Below are 15,658 nucleotides of genomic sequence, written 5' to 3' on the forward strand. Positions count from 1 at the left end.
ATGATCAGCAAGCCAGAAGCCAAAAACGCTTTATCTCAGCGAGAGAAGTCAAAAATTGACGATCTGTGAATTTGCAGCTTTACATTCAATTTTCAGCTTTGTTAGTTGTTGGACAGCTCCTAAATGCTTTGGAGCACTAGATATGGCTGTATTCAACTGAAATTAGTTGATCTGCTCATCTTCCTTATGATCAGCAAGCCAGAAGCCAAAAACGATTTCTCTCAGCGAAAGAAGTCAAAAATGGACTATCTGCGAATTTGCAGTTTTACATTCAATTTTCAGCCTTGTTAGTTGTTGGACAGCTCCGAAATGCTGAGCAGAACTAGATCTGGCTGTATTAAACTGAAATTAGTTGACCTGCTTATGATCTGCAAGCCAGAAGCCAAAAACGCTTTATCTCAGGCGAACGACGAGAAAAATTGACAATCTGTGAATTCGCAACTCTACATTCAAATTTCACCATTATTACGTCGATGTGGCACAGATCAGAAATATTGAGAAGAAGCACTTCTGGCTGTTTGAAATTGGAACCAGGTCTAAATCTTATGTTTCCTGCAGACTGTAATCTTGAAATGTTCCAATCCAGTTCAGAAATACTATTTATTTTTTCCAGCGACCTGCCTCCAACATGAAAGGTGATTTATAGATACTGATTGGTTGTTTGATTGAAACAAAACAGTTTGTCATAACCTGTTTAAGTATTAAAAACATAAGTTTCTTTAAAACACATTCAGGCCCAGAACTCTTGTGCTGCATGTAAAAAACATCCAGAGTAATGTATTCATTTCCAATAGTCATTACACAGTAGTATGACTACTATCTCAGCGAAAGATAAAAGATAAAAGGCCGGGCAAAAATTATTTTGAAATATTTTCTTTAGTTTCTTTTCCAAGTCAGATAAAGAATCCTGTTATTATCTGAGAACAAAAACACACAATGCTCCTCTAGACTTTTGGGATTAAAACAATAATTTTATTGGCCAAAACATTTTGCTGAAGTGGAAAAGGGAAGTGAACATCTTTCCTTTCAAGCCCAATGATGACAGTGCATTTTCAGCAAATATCAACTGAGAGTAGTCAGACATGCATGATTGTACTGAAATGCAAATGCTGTTTTTATTTTTAAATAAAAACAGCATTTGCTGTGAGGAAATGCTGAAGATTTATCTTTTTTAATTATTGTTTTGACATTTTTAAGAATGTTAGGAGATTAAACGAAAATCACTATTATTGTGTTACACTGCCTTAAACAGAACTGAAGTGTTACTTGAGTGTTCCTTTTCATTTTCGGATCTTCTTGTTGACTTTACCATCGATGGATGAAGCTAAAGAACTGAACTGTTGGTTTGTATCCCAGTTGCAAAAAAAAAAAAAAAAAAAACTAGACAAGAACAACTAACTCACTGTACTCGCCAGTTATTTTTGTACAGCACTGAGGAAACAAGTCATACCAAATGATGGAAATGAGTCCATTAAGTTTCAAATAGTTTCATTATATATCTGATAGCAAATTCATTTCTGATTTATTGTCAACAGTCAATCCCAAAAATCTTAAAGGAATTTGAAAATTTTTATAATAGACTAGAAGACGTGTTGGAACAAATACAACCTTGTTGTCCAGACTGACTTCGATTCACCCAGAGGAGACAAGGCACATCACTTACTCTGTGTCTTCCTCTGTTAAGATCTTTCTTCACAAAAAAAAAAACAAAAAAACAAAACAAAACAAACAAAAACAAAAACAAACCAAGGCTCCCATGAAAGAGTGCCTCACTTCTGCTCCAGCTTATTCAAGCAATAATGGACTCTCTTGCTTGGAGAAATAATTTGAAGTTGGGTTTTACTGTTTTTATTGTTTTTTTGTTGTTTTTTTTCATCCAAGTAAAACAAAGTAAAGTTAACTGATTAGCTGCAAAGATTGAACAAACAAACCTGGTAACAACAGGACCATGGAACCGTTCCCTCAGCACACAGTGGCAGAATCATTTAGCTATAAGCCCTGGATTCAAATTGGCTGGTGAAGCCATAGACAATGACAACCCATCATAATACGTCATGTTCCTCCACACAAATCAGCAAGTTAAAAAGAAAAAGAGGCAAAATAAGAACCAAAGTTCAGTTCAAAATCAGCCATAGACTCAGGGCTGGGAGCTGCCCTGGCTGTCCAGGTCCGTTTCGGAAGAACTGGTGTCTGAATCTGAGTTGTTGTCGTTCCGGTTATCGTCTGCCAGGCTTTTTTCCCGTATTCTTCTGTGAGTGGTGCCGAGGCGAGCCAGCAGGCTGTGGTAATCGAAACAGCCACGCTTCTCACCAAACGGGTCCTGTGGAAAGGTCACATCATCACATCAGTTCATCTGTGGCAAGCCTCAACAGGAACATTTTGTTAAACGGGGAAGAAAACCCAAGTAATTCCTCATCACATCACCAGAAAAAAGTTGCATTTCTTTGTCTTTTATATTTGATATTTGCATCTTCTTGTGTTCAGTATTTAACACTGTCTTTTATGACTGAGGTGCCTGAACTAGAGGTGCACTGATTTATCAACCAGCCAGCATCGATTTCCTTCATTTTTGGAGATTGGTGATTGACCGATAATTAAATGTGAAGCTGATCTTATCCACTGATCTTATCTTCCTCGGCAAATATGTAAAAATCAGCCACTGTTCTCTTTAGCTCTGCTGTTAGGTTTGACTGTTACACCTACATGTTTGAAGTTAATAGTTTCCCCAACTCCAGTGTATACTTTCCACTATTCACAGAGAAAGTGGACACTTTTTCCAATTCACAATTATGCATACAGTGGAACCTCTTAGTGCCAACTAATAAGGCAAACTGACAGCATCAAAGGTAGAAACATTTCTGGTGATGTACACAAGGTGGCGCTAAATGTAGACGATGTGCTGGTATATGTAAGTGAATCAAACACATCACTGCCTATGTTATTTCTGAGCTTGAGCAACTTTGGTGACAATACAGGACATAAATTGGATGCGAATAAAAGGCAGACATTGACATTTGATTATAAATCTCAAAATTTTTGTGTGCTGAACTAAAACCTAAATGGGACCAGACTGTATTGAAATACCTTGGTGTTCTAATGCCCAAAGATGCAACCACTATAGCCAAGTGTAATCATGAGGATCACCTGACTAAAATATATTGGATATACAGCAATGGGTTGAGCTCGTGTCATCCTTTTCATGAGCTTAACTCAACAAATTAAATCTGTGAAAATGAACCTATTACCAATATTTATCCTCTTGTTCCAAACCCCACTGGTAAAAATTACAAAAAAGCAATTTATAAAGACAGATACAATGCTCTCCAGATTTATATGGCTAAGAAAAAGCTGATAATTAGATTTAAAACTCTACAACTCAAAAGAATTAGGGGAAGTGAACATACCACATTTAAAGATAGTCCTATTCACAAATAAAACCTCTGATAAATCTATGTAATAAAAACTATAACTACGTTTGATGGAAGGACATTGAATTAGCTCTTATGCAGAATCCTCTTCTGCAGGTAATGGTGGGAAATAAATATTTAGAACAGATTAAATTCAAAACTTAAAGTCCTTGAATAAAATTTTAATTAAAAACCTGGTCAGAAGTTAAATAAGAACAAAAACCACACGATAACCTGAGGATTATAAGATGGTGTGTCTATGACCCTGATTTTAACCCCAATCAAACAAATACTAGATTCCCAAACTGGTCGTTTAAAAGTACACAACACATTTCTCAATAATGGATTATGGGAAAATAAAAGATTTTCAAACACTTACAGCAAGTTATAACTTATAGAAAAATGATTTCTATAGATATCTATAGGTATGTCAATATCCCAAACGGGAAGTTATGAGACATGATGAGCAGGAACTAGTGATTAATGAAATATTAATGGCACATCAGGCAAAATCCAAAAGTGTATTAGGTAGTGACCTAATCACAAGTCCATCTTAAAGCAGTGGCTTTAAGATGGACTTGTGATGTAAAAAAAACGTATTCAAGTTTATTAACATTCAAAATGGGAAAAGAAAAGTAAAATGAAAATCACAGAAGAGAGACACAGTTATTGCATGACAGTGTGGAAATGTACAAACTCATATTCATGGATAAAGTGTAATTGGAAATGCTTGCTAAGAGTTTTTATAACACAAACTGAAAATTCCTTGTACTGGGGAGAGCCTAAGTGCTGGAGACAATGTGGAAACAGAACCCAACCACTGGCATATTTTAGGCTGTACAGTAAATAAGAGAATATTATGTAGAAATACACAAACATATTGAAAATATTTTAAAAATAAGCATACCTTTCAAATTCACCACCTTTATTCTGGGTAGAACAGTATTTCTACTGACAATGTAAAGTATTTGTATCAAATAAATAAAAAAACTGTCACCAGACGCTGCCTCCTCCCTGAATCTCCTTATGGTTATGTACAAAAAGTAATATCTTTTAAGAATAGTGGCCTTTTGTTACTGCTTTGTGTTCTAGATCTGTTTTTTTCCCCCCTTTTTTTTGTAAATGGAAATGTTGAAGAGAAGGAATTTTGTAACCAATCATAGACTGGACCTGCACTCAAAAAAAATTAACTTAGGGGGTTATTACATTAACAAAAGTATATCATGTACTTTTAACACAATAATTTCATGTCAAACAAAAATGTGATAAAATCATGTTGGATAAACAAGAAATTCAACAACTTTACTTTTATGAAATTTAATCATGTTGAGATAACATTTTAGTCAGACTGATCTTGTGCTGAAGACGACTAGCAAGATCATGGGAAATCACACGAGACCACTCGATCCGGGAAAACTCCAGCGGCAGTTATGAGAAGACTACATTTTCGGTCAGGGGAGGCAGGTGAGGCAGAGCCTCACCTGTCATCATGGAAAAATAATATATAATAATAAAACCATTTATATTGCTATTTTCACCCTGTGGTTTGTACTATAAAGTATCTATTTTTTACTTAGCTTAACCAATTCTGATGATTTTTTCTTCAAAATCGATGGATTTTCGCATTTTCCCATTCAAATGCTCAGAAGCGAAGCCGGTGAGGCAGCAGGAAGCTGAGCCTCACCTGGGATTGTGCAACCTCTCACTAAATGCACTGGCTGCAATTCTATGAGAGCATGTTCGTCCTGTCTGTACGCCGGCAATAAAATGTGAAGCTGACACCCCACCCACGTCAAAAAATTCAGCAAATAGTCTGAATGGTTAGTGCTCCGTTTGTGCAGGTTTGTGCCGTTAAAATTTTCGTTTGTGCAGTTTTGGTTTCTGAGATATTAAAAATTATTTTTTAGGTCATCTAGAGTTCACCATCCCCCCATATCACTCCAAAACAAACCAAAGTGGGCTAGTTCGTTAGTGCTCCGTTTGTGCAGGTTTGTGCCATTGAAATTTTCATTTGTGCAGCTTTCGTTTTCGAGATATTAAAAGTTATAATTTTGGCCGATGACGTCACCGTCACCCCATCATGCGCCAAAACAAACCAAAGTGGGCTAGTTCGTTAGTGCTCCGTTTGTGCAGGTTTGTGCAGTTAAAACTGTCGTTTGTGCAGCTTTTGCTTTCGAGATATTATATATATATTATATTATATTATATATATATATATATATATATATATATATATATATATATGCACAATGTTGCTATGTTTGGTCACGTTTCTATGTAATTTATGTACTCAAGTCAGTGGCTAACATGTGCTAACATCACGTGAAGTGAAGGTTAGCTGGAAATTATCAGCCTTTCTCTATCATTTGCACAATTTTCTATTTGTTCCATGCTTGTGTCAAAAAACTGAATTGAGGTGGTCATTGCATTTACAAAAAAACATGTTGTTTTAACAAAATAATTTTATGTTTCAAAGGCAAACGTGATAAAATCATGTCAGATAAACATAAAATTTAACAACCTAGCATTAATAAAATGAATTCAAGTTGAGACAACGTGACTCAATTTAATCCGAGTGATCTCCCGCAGAAGAGGGCCTTGCGAGATCAACAGATGTTTGTACAAATCTAGAAACGTGCACTGTAAAAGGCAATACCTATTCTTAAATTATGTTTGTATGCTTTACTTGCGTCTCACTAAACTGTTTAGTCAACTCAAGTAATGTGAGTAATTTACATGTTTGTGCTAAGAAAGGTACAAGACTAAGTTATTTTGAGTAAACTGGATTTGAATATTTTCGTTACTGGAGTGAATGCGTCAGCTCAGCAGTGCGCATGCGCAGTAAAGTGCGGGAAGCGTCTAGAATGTTTGTGGACTTAAATACTTGAAGAAACAGAGCTTCGCTAAAGGTGAGTTATTCGTCTTCAGTATGTTTTTATGTGACATGTATGCCTTTACTACTCGCATATACAGTATGGGTACAGGTGGATTTGAAATGAGATGCAGGTGATCAGTTTGTGTGATCGGCAGCAAGAGACTGCGATCAGCGATCACCGATAACACACTTTTTCACAGAAATTGGCAGATTATGATTGGTGGCCGATCGATCGGCACACCTCTAAATTTAACACTAAGCTAGTTAACAAGAATAGGCTACTAGTTTTGTTATCCATCTTCCGAGCTGGGTAGCAGTGGTTACATTTACTTGAGTAACATTTTTGGGGGGCACTGTACTGTTTTTTACTTTTATTAATAGAAGCAATAATCAATAATAGTACCTAATAACCTAATAGGTAATGCTACATATACTTGAGTAGATTGACTTTGCATTAAGAAATAGACTTCATTGATTGGAAACATTAGATTCTTAGACTTCTGCAACATATGAGCAGATGTTTTTGCAAATCTGAGCATGATTGCTCAGCATTTTCTTCATGTCAGTACTTAGATGATTTTTATATTAACAAAATGGGTATTTTATTTGAAAGTTATGCGCTTGTTTATGTATTTATGTTGAATAAAATGCCCAATTGTACACCCCCCCAAAATCAGTGGAGGTTGTAATTTTACTGATAGACAGGTCTATCAGCAAAATTCCTCCAGAGCTAGGTGCGATTGTTACTGTTTTTGCAGAGTTTGCCAGAGTAGAAAGTGGGATCTCTCGTGTTGCTTTCAAGGCTGAAGAGGAGTGATTGACGATGCATTTCCCAAGATTCTGGTCCAGTTTGAAAGAAAGGTGAGCATTATGTCGTGATTTTGTTTAAGGAAGGAAATTCTGCAAAGTTTTTATCTATATCTTGTTGTGCACACATGCACATTAATCTTCTTCACACCTGTACAATAAACTTCATGCTCGACAAAACCAGTTGTGTTTTGGTAGCAGGTTGGAAAATTACAGTTGCTCCTTTAATTGTACAACCATCAACATTCTAACCTGTCTTAGTCAGACAACAAATAAGGGTGAACAATTATTCTAGGCCACTTATTTTGAAAAAATGTGATTTAGTTTGGCCTGGGTTCTTTCTGCATGGAGTTTGCATGTTCTCCCTGTGCATGGTGGGTTCTCCGGTTCCTCCCACAGTCCAAAAACATGACTGTCAGGTTAATAGCCTCTCTAAATTGGCCCTAGGTGTGAGTGTATGTGTGCATGGTTGTTTGTCTATCTCTGTGTTACCCTGCGACAGACTGGCAACTGTCCAGGGTGTACCTCCCCTCTCACCCAGAACGTTAGCTGGAGAAAGGCAACAGCACCTCCCGACCCCATTAAGGGACAAGGGTGTACAGAAAATGGATGGATGGATGGTGATTTAGTTTTCTTCAGAATATTTTATTGTTTTTCCTACTTGTAGACCAAAGATGCTGTTGCCATAAGGACCTCTACTCTGGGATGTCTCTCAGTTTTCCTCGACAACGATGGAGGAGAGTTGTACAATGTCTCTTGTATGTATTATAATTCTGTTTGTCAGAGGTTGTGCACAAGAAAATCAAAACTTTCACCTCATTCTTTTTTTAATTTGTACTTTTCTTATTATCCACAGGATTCAGATGCCATGGCAGACTTCATCCAGGTTCCTGTGGGGTAATTGACTGTTATGTTATGCTAAGTATATCATTTTGTTAAAATAAAACATTGAATCTTGTAAATTTAAAATCTGTGCCTGTGGTAAGCTGAACTATTTTGAAGTTTCTTGTTACTAATTGACATTGACATTAAAGGTTTTGTTTAAACTATTAATTGAAACTAGCTTAAATGAATGTTCAAATGGGCAAGAGTTTATACTTTTTGTAGTAAAGGGCCTGCACTGCACATGGTAAAGAAAATGGATAACAATTTTGAAAATACAGTTCTGTTATACCTTTTCTAATTGTTGAGTGTTCTTTCTACCCTGTCACCCAGTGCGGTCAATCATGGAAAGGATTTCCACACAATTAAATAGCTGTCTTTCAGCATGAAGCATGTTTGTTGAACTAACTTAATTTTCATGAGTTGGATCAACTTAATTAAGCAGTGTGAAGGTACCACTGTAAAATAAGTTGGTTTCAACTAAATTCGCATTCAAGTAAAGTCAATTATTTGGTCCAAAACATTGCAAATGAATTGGGCTGGCTCTATTAAATTACATTGGGTTCATGTGACAAAGTGGTTCAGTTTATGTTCACCACTTGTCCCTTATATTTTCTCATTCACTTATTTTTATAGTTGGTTATAATAATTAATGTAAACATTGCAATTTTTCTTTACTTACTATCCCGGGTTTGTTTGTGTTAGCATTATGTTGCAGGATCTATCTATGTTTAGGTTGGTTATTATTTCTGGATTGTGGGTTGAATTTGTTTCAAGGTGTATTTATTTTTTCTTTGTACTCACCATCATTTGTCCTTGTAGATCTGCAGGAGTATGGGAGGGGCCGACCCAGTACTTCCTGATTAAGTGGCTGGATGATGTCAGTGATTACCTTATTGGGTTCTACCAATTAGAGGGTTTTTCTTTTGTGTATTGCTTTGTTTGTTTTTCTTTAAAAATAATCTTTTTAGTTATCTGGGATTATGTAACTTATTTTGCAGATAATTTTATTATGTAGGAGTTTGTAAATTGATTTGTAGTTTTGGTGTTTCTTTGTTTAGATTTTGTTTGTTTGACCTGTTCCTTGGTGGCTGTGTCCAATCAAACACAGGTGTGGTGCCAAGTTTGTATAAAAACAGTGAGTTTTTGAATGCTGGGGGGGAAGTCTGAGAAATGACTGAATAAAAAAAATATAACTGGAAGAAACTGAAGCAGTGCCTGGACCTGATTTTCTGCTCACCTCTGATCCTTGAGCCTAACCTACTTTACAGTCCAACTGAAGTAAATGAGTTGAATCAACCTCATTTGCTTTAAATTGGAATTACCTTAATAAATTAAGTTGAACCAAAACATTTGCTTTAGATTGGAGTAACAGAATTACATAGTGCTGAAACAAAGCAAAGTAATCAGGTGGAAATCCTTTCCATGATTTTTTTTTTATGTTAATCCAAAGAGTTATTTCTTTGAGTGTATGACCTTGAGGTGATAATCAAGCTCTTGTCATCGTTTCGATGTTTCAGATATAACGATTTTAAAAAATAGTTCAAAATAAAATAGATTTACCTGCATGTTCTGACCCTGCAGATGCAGCCTCTCTTTGCAGACTCCCTCATAGAAGTCGTAGTATTCTAGGAAGGACTTCTCCATCACGCTGCTAAAAATCACATGCAAAATATTCCCTGTTACGTCAGACAGAAAGATAAGAAGAAAATACATGATCCTTAGTGAGAGTGTGTTTTCTCACCTCAGAGCGTCAGGACAAGGAACTTTGCCTTCCAGCATGTCACATACAGCCACCCTCATTGTCTCATGGCGGATACACTCATTGTAATTCTTACTGTCCCCTGGGTGGCGCTCCTTTAGGACACACAGTTCAAAAGTATTCTGTGGAGCTTATGTTTAATGGAATGATAAAACTAACAGGAACTGACATGATGCAGTCCTGAGATGTTTGCTCTATTAGCACATATGGTTAATGCAAACATTCACTTCACCATGACAAACTGCTTTTGGCTTGCTCTGTTTTCAAATAATTTTCACATTTCGGCATTATTGCTTGCAGTAACATAATTACCCAGTAACATTTTTACATTTCCTATCAGCTTAACATCTTTTAATACAAAAACGCGGTGGATTGAATCAGTGCCCCAACCTCTGGGCTTAGCAAGTTTTCTTGGGGGAAACCCTGAACTGTTTAAATCCATTGTTGCCAAGATTTTTAATGATGTGAACAAGCTAATGCATGAACAAGCTTACTCATGTTTGATTTTACTTTCATTTCTTATTTAATGGAAACACTGCAACTGCGAAACACTAGCAGAATATAGACAAAGAGTTGCACACATTTGTAATGGAAACGATCAATTTGTGTTGCTGCTGTGTCACAGCTGCATGGTGTTAGCAGCCCTGCTAGGAGGCGCTACCTGCTCGAAGCCGGGCTCATTGTGATAGGGGTTCTCCGTCATCAGGGACTGAATGGAGATGAGGACAGATGATATGCTGGACTCCATGCTGGGCCAGTCCATGTCCTACACACACACACACGCACGCACGCACGCACGCACGCACGCACGCACGCACGCACGCACACAACAGCACAACTAATTCACATACAGTCATTACTGGAATACTTTCTATTTATAGCCAAAAAAATAAACATGACGGTATTTACCAGATTTTTTTATTATTATTTCATTTTAAGACTTAAGTAATCTCCAGCCACATCAATATTTACTAAACAAATAAAAAGTACATCACAAAAATGCCCCAAACACATAAAATAAAAATTCAGATCACTGAAATCTAAAGGGAATGAGCTTTTCTTTATCATGTCTGTTATTCTGAGGTATGTACAACCTCAACATAACTTTTTAAAGGTAATTCATGTTACCAGGGCAAAATGTGTTTGTTATTCTTCCTGTGTGAATGTAGATTACTTAAAAATATGACTCCATGCTTTTAAGTATCTAATATGATCGGAGACTACAAAGTTAAGCAGAAAAATTTCCCAGAATTTTTTTCTTTATCACAGGTGCATGTAGCAACATAACAAATGGACTTAAATTTCAGGATTCTAAAACAATGAAAAAGCACACAAAGCCAGAGAGGCAGACTTACCCCAGGATGCTGAGGCACACCTTGCCGTTGCGGTAGAAGTTGGGGTTAAAACGCACTGTGTTTTGTCCGGTTGTGATGAGCTTCACCCGGGGTGGATGGATGGGATAATCGGGGGGACAGCGGAACAAGAAAAGGAAGAAGCCGCCCTCATACGGTGTGTCAAACGGTCCTGTGATCAGAGCGTGGATCTAAAATGTGGAAGATAATTATGAAGCACAGGAACGATTTTAATCGACTGGTAAAATGTAAGAAAAATACATCCAAATCTGTCAAATTTACTTGTCCATGCGCTATCTAAGTAGTAACTACAGCTTTCTTTAAGAAAGAAAATGAACTGATGATGTCACAAAAATGTCATCAATTTAGTCAGAAGATCCGATTTCTCTAAATTAAATTATTATAAAAATCTAACATGATGGTCATTTTTGCATTCAGCTGTGCAAATTAGTCCTAATTCAGTTGAAAAAAAAAAAAAACTACTTCCAAAAACTATTTTTTTGTAACCCAGTGCTTTTTTGTAAACTGAGTAAACATCCAGGGGTTTACAAACGTACACCCAGTTTATTTTTCCGCAAAAATTAAAATGAAAAAATAATTCCTTTGTCTTCTTCCTATAGTCCTGCCGTCATAAGAACAAATACACAGTTCGCTCAGAAACAACCAGTCACTTAGGAGGAGGGTCTGTCAATCACCCTCATGTTTGGGCTGCTAAATGTGCTAATGGCAGAAAAACAATTTACAGTTTCAAGAAAACAGTTTGTCCCCTGTCATTGGTGACTATGATAACTAGCCTGACCTGTCATGGTAGGCTCTGTTGTGGGAAAACCAGCTGTAGAGCAGCAGAGAGAAATGGTTAGGAGTTGAGCAACACATACACTAGGTTGTATGTGTATGTATGTAGGTCCTCCTGACTGACTGGTTGTTTCTGAGTGAACTGTGCATTTGTTCATATGGCTCTGTTTTTCTGTTTTTCATCAGGTGGAGGACCTAGATCTTTTTTGTAAATTATCTGTCTCATAACACTGTCACGGCAATGGTGACAGTTTTAACAAATATGTAAAAATATGTAAACATATTTTTTTTTGTAAAAGTTACCTACTGCAGCTTGAAAGGATTGATAGCAGAAATTAAATGTCTGATTGAAGCCAGCAGGTAAAATGACATCTTGATAAAAATGAGTCAGGAATAACCACAGAGTGCCGCTATTAAAATCTTCCAGAATGAAAACAGGAGTATGAGGAGAACGCTAAAAGAAGGAAAGGAGGGGATCTGGTTAATGTGGGGAACATTTCCCACATGGTAACTAGTCTGTGTTCATTACCTTGGTCATGTCTTGAGGATCCGGAACAACAAACATCCCAGGGGGGGGTTCCTTGTATATGGACATAATATCCCTGCAATGAAAGGACATACAAACTAAAATACATTTATCATACAAATTAATGAACACTGCCGGTTCTATCATTGATCTTTTAAACCAGGGGTCCCCAAACTACGTCATTTGGTCCGGCCCCCTGAACAATGCCGGATCCGGCCCGCCTCCTCATACCAGAGAGCATTCAGTGTTTTTTTTCATATATTGTATTTTCCAGTTTATATGTGGATTTTTCTTCAACCACCAGGGGGGCTCTTGAGTAGATGTGAAACTAACTTTCCCTCAATGGAATATATACTCGTCAGTCCCAGTCACCGTTTCACTCACGGTTTTTTCCATTTGCATTCTGGGTAAAAATCTATCTAAAAGCGCGAATGTGTCCCCCCCCCCCAAGGCAAGAATTTTCTAAGGTTTCTTTCTCCAAAAACTAAGACCGGCCCCCGACCAGAGAAGGGAACAGCTATGTGGCCCTCGCAGGAAAAAGTTTGGGGACCCCTGTTTTAAACACTGCTTAAGTTCTTTGAACTGCTATTATTCCAGCATAACCATACATAAGATTGCTCTGGTCTCTCAGGTGGTTATTCCACTTTTCTCCACTCATCTGTCAAGAACTTCAGTGTAAAGTCTGACAAAGATTTTAAATTTGATAAGTTAGCAGGTTTTCTTATCAAATTTACAGTCAAAATTAAAGACTAGCTCCTTCTCAGTGATCTGGAGAAGGATCAAGGCCCTTGTACCATCATGGCTGGATTAATCCATGTGGTTCACCAGAAATTAATACATCATCTGACTGCAACTAGTGCAGTGCAGCAGCCATTCTTCTCATTGGTAAGCAAAAGCGTGACCACATAACATAACACCGATAACTTCTGTGGCTTCCACTGCCAGGTGTAGACGGTGAAATCCCTCCTGATATTGAGCATCAGAAATAACCTCAGATGGACAATTTATAGCTTAATTATGAATAGATGTTAAACAATAATTGCATTGCTATACAAATATACAAATCTACATCCATCTTTATAAAATAAATTTTAGTTGTACTCTAAGCTATTAATGGTGCATGATTTTAGCAAATATTTAAAAGAACAGTCATCTTCAAGTCCTGAAACAAAAGTCTGATAATTTATTTTTCTACTATGTCATTCTGTTTCTCCTGGGTCTAATGCCTGGATCACTCACATTGAAAATGGTGTGGGTTTTCTGTATGTATATGGAGGTAGCTAGAAAGACTAGCTTGAAAACAAAACGAATGTGTCTATAATGTGTCTATTAAATGGAATTGTATAGTCCCCTGGTATTCCTCCTCCTCATAATATGCATGTTATAAAATCTTGAACATCCAATTAAATATCACAATAAGGAAATAATTCTAAGTAGACATTTTATAAATGTATATGGAACAGATGAGGTGAAATTAATTACAGTAATATGGCGTAAAATTCATTTCTTCCTTTTAATCGACTTTCTTTTCTCGTTTTCGTTTGGTGGGGGCAAAGCTTAGGTTTTGTTTTCACTTTCTGCTGAAGCTGGAACAGTGCTGCTGGTTTTTCGCTGCTTTCAATAACTAGGAAGTCAGCTTACCGTTCATTTTAAAACAAAGTGTTGAAACGGTAGAAGAAATTAAATGTCAACTTATTAGAAATGTGTGAGCGTCAGTTATAGTTGGAGCATTGTTTATTAGGCTACAGAGAGGGGACTACGTACATATTCAATGCATTAAACCAAGCTGTAAAATAATCATGAATTACTTGGTATAACGTCCTCGAATGCAATTTTAATTAAGAGTTTAGTAATAACAACACATACGAATAATAGAAACAGTCTCCAATTACTCTTTATTTACCTCTTTATCCTCAAAATGCACTGCTGGGATGCCTTCTCGTTGTCCCAGTCTGCACTAAGAGTCGGGTCCCAGGAAGTGGCGTGGATTTGGGACAAGAGGCCCCCTCCTGCCAATCCAGCCACCCCCAGGCCGACACCGGGCAGGGGTGAGGACGTGTGTACGATCGGGGACACGGCCACGACAGGTATCGAAGAGCCGGAGGTAAATGTGTTCCCAAATCCGGTGGCAGAAGAGGTAACAGCAGACATAGGGGACACTACAGCGGTCAGGCCACCCAGCGCCGCTGTAGTCGGAGAAGGAGAGGCCGAGTTCGGGCTAGGGTGCGCACCGCTCGCTGCAGGATGTTCTCCCGGCAAAGAGTTGGCTAAAGTGGGCAGCGGGAAGGCACCGCTACCTTGTCCGGGAACGCCTAAGTCATGGGAACTGCCGCTGTGCTCTTCTCCAAAGCTGTCCGCCATAGCTTACGAGCTAGCAAGCTAGAGAAATCTGGTGTGCACTAACTTGTATTGAAACTTGTAAGCCTCATTGACTCTTGGGCAAGAAGTTCCCTTTACTTTCTATTTACCAGCTCAATCACAGAACAAGGCGGCTTGAGGCGAGTCCAGCGAATAAGGGAATTCTTCCCACGACATGGTGGCTGTTCTTCGTAGCTTAAATATATAGTTTTACCAACCCTCAATAAAGTGTTCCTTTTTAATCTGAATTCAAACTGTCTTCTCGCAACTGACGTCTGTTCTTCCGCTAAATGTTATCGATGTAATTATATGTGTTTGTGTTGAGAAAAAAATGCTTTAAAATGACCAAATCACTATCACAACTTCAGGAACATATCCCCGTCAGCTCTACTGGAAATGAGGAAACTTGAAATATCCGGTGAGGATTTTCAAAGTAAAATTCCTGTTTGGGACATTTTTTTTTCAATGACCGCTTCAAAACCATGACAATAATTTCTTATCATAAAGCCGGAGCTGCAATAGTTTAATAAGTAGCATAATTTCTTCGGACAAATTCAGTAAGAATGAAAACAAATGGTTGCATCACTTTACACACGCTATGTCTACTTTTAAGACTGTACTAAAAAGGTTAATTTGCACAGGTGCATTATTCTGAAATAGTGCATGGACGAAACTGATCCAGCATGTGGCGGTAATCATAGACATAATATAAGAGTAGACCCCGCATTGGCCGTTCCGGCGCAGGAAATACGGCGGCCATCTTGGAGCGGTATATCCTCCTACTTTGCTCAATCAAAACAGCAGAAGATGCCTCAGCACTGAGGGATATTGTTGTTCGGATCTATGGATTATTGATGCGAGGGCTCCACAGGCAACATTTCAAAAGTAAGATGG

General features: G+C 37.6%; 1 protein-coding gene across 1 annotated transcript; it reads right to left on the reverse strand.

Annotated features, from left to right (window-relative positions):
• Window positions 1-1,724: 1,724 nt before the first annotated feature.
• Window positions 1,725-15,175, reverse strand: ube2z (ubiquitin-conjugating enzyme E2Z). Its single transcript, XM_007544414.2, is given in 8 exon segments — window positions 1,725-2,320; window positions 9,535-9,625; window positions 9,716-9,828; window positions 10,395-10,471; window positions 10,474-10,499; window positions 11,089-11,276; window positions 12,410-12,482; window positions 14,310-15,175. Coding segments are annotated over 8 exon segments (1,209 nt in total). The 5' UTR covers window positions 14,768-15,175; the 3' UTR covers window positions 1,725-2,137.
• Window positions 15,176-15,658: the final 483 nt, after the last annotated feature.

The sequence above is a fragment of the Poecilia formosa genome, unplaced genomic scaffold (assembly GCF_000485575.1).
Source record: "Poecilia formosa unplaced genomic scaffold, Poecilia_formosa-5.1.2 Scaffold1151, whole genome shotgun sequence".
NCBI classification, from domain to species: domain Eukaryota; kingdom Metazoa; phylum Chordata; class Actinopteri; order Cyprinodontiformes; family Poeciliidae; genus Poecilia; species Poecilia formosa.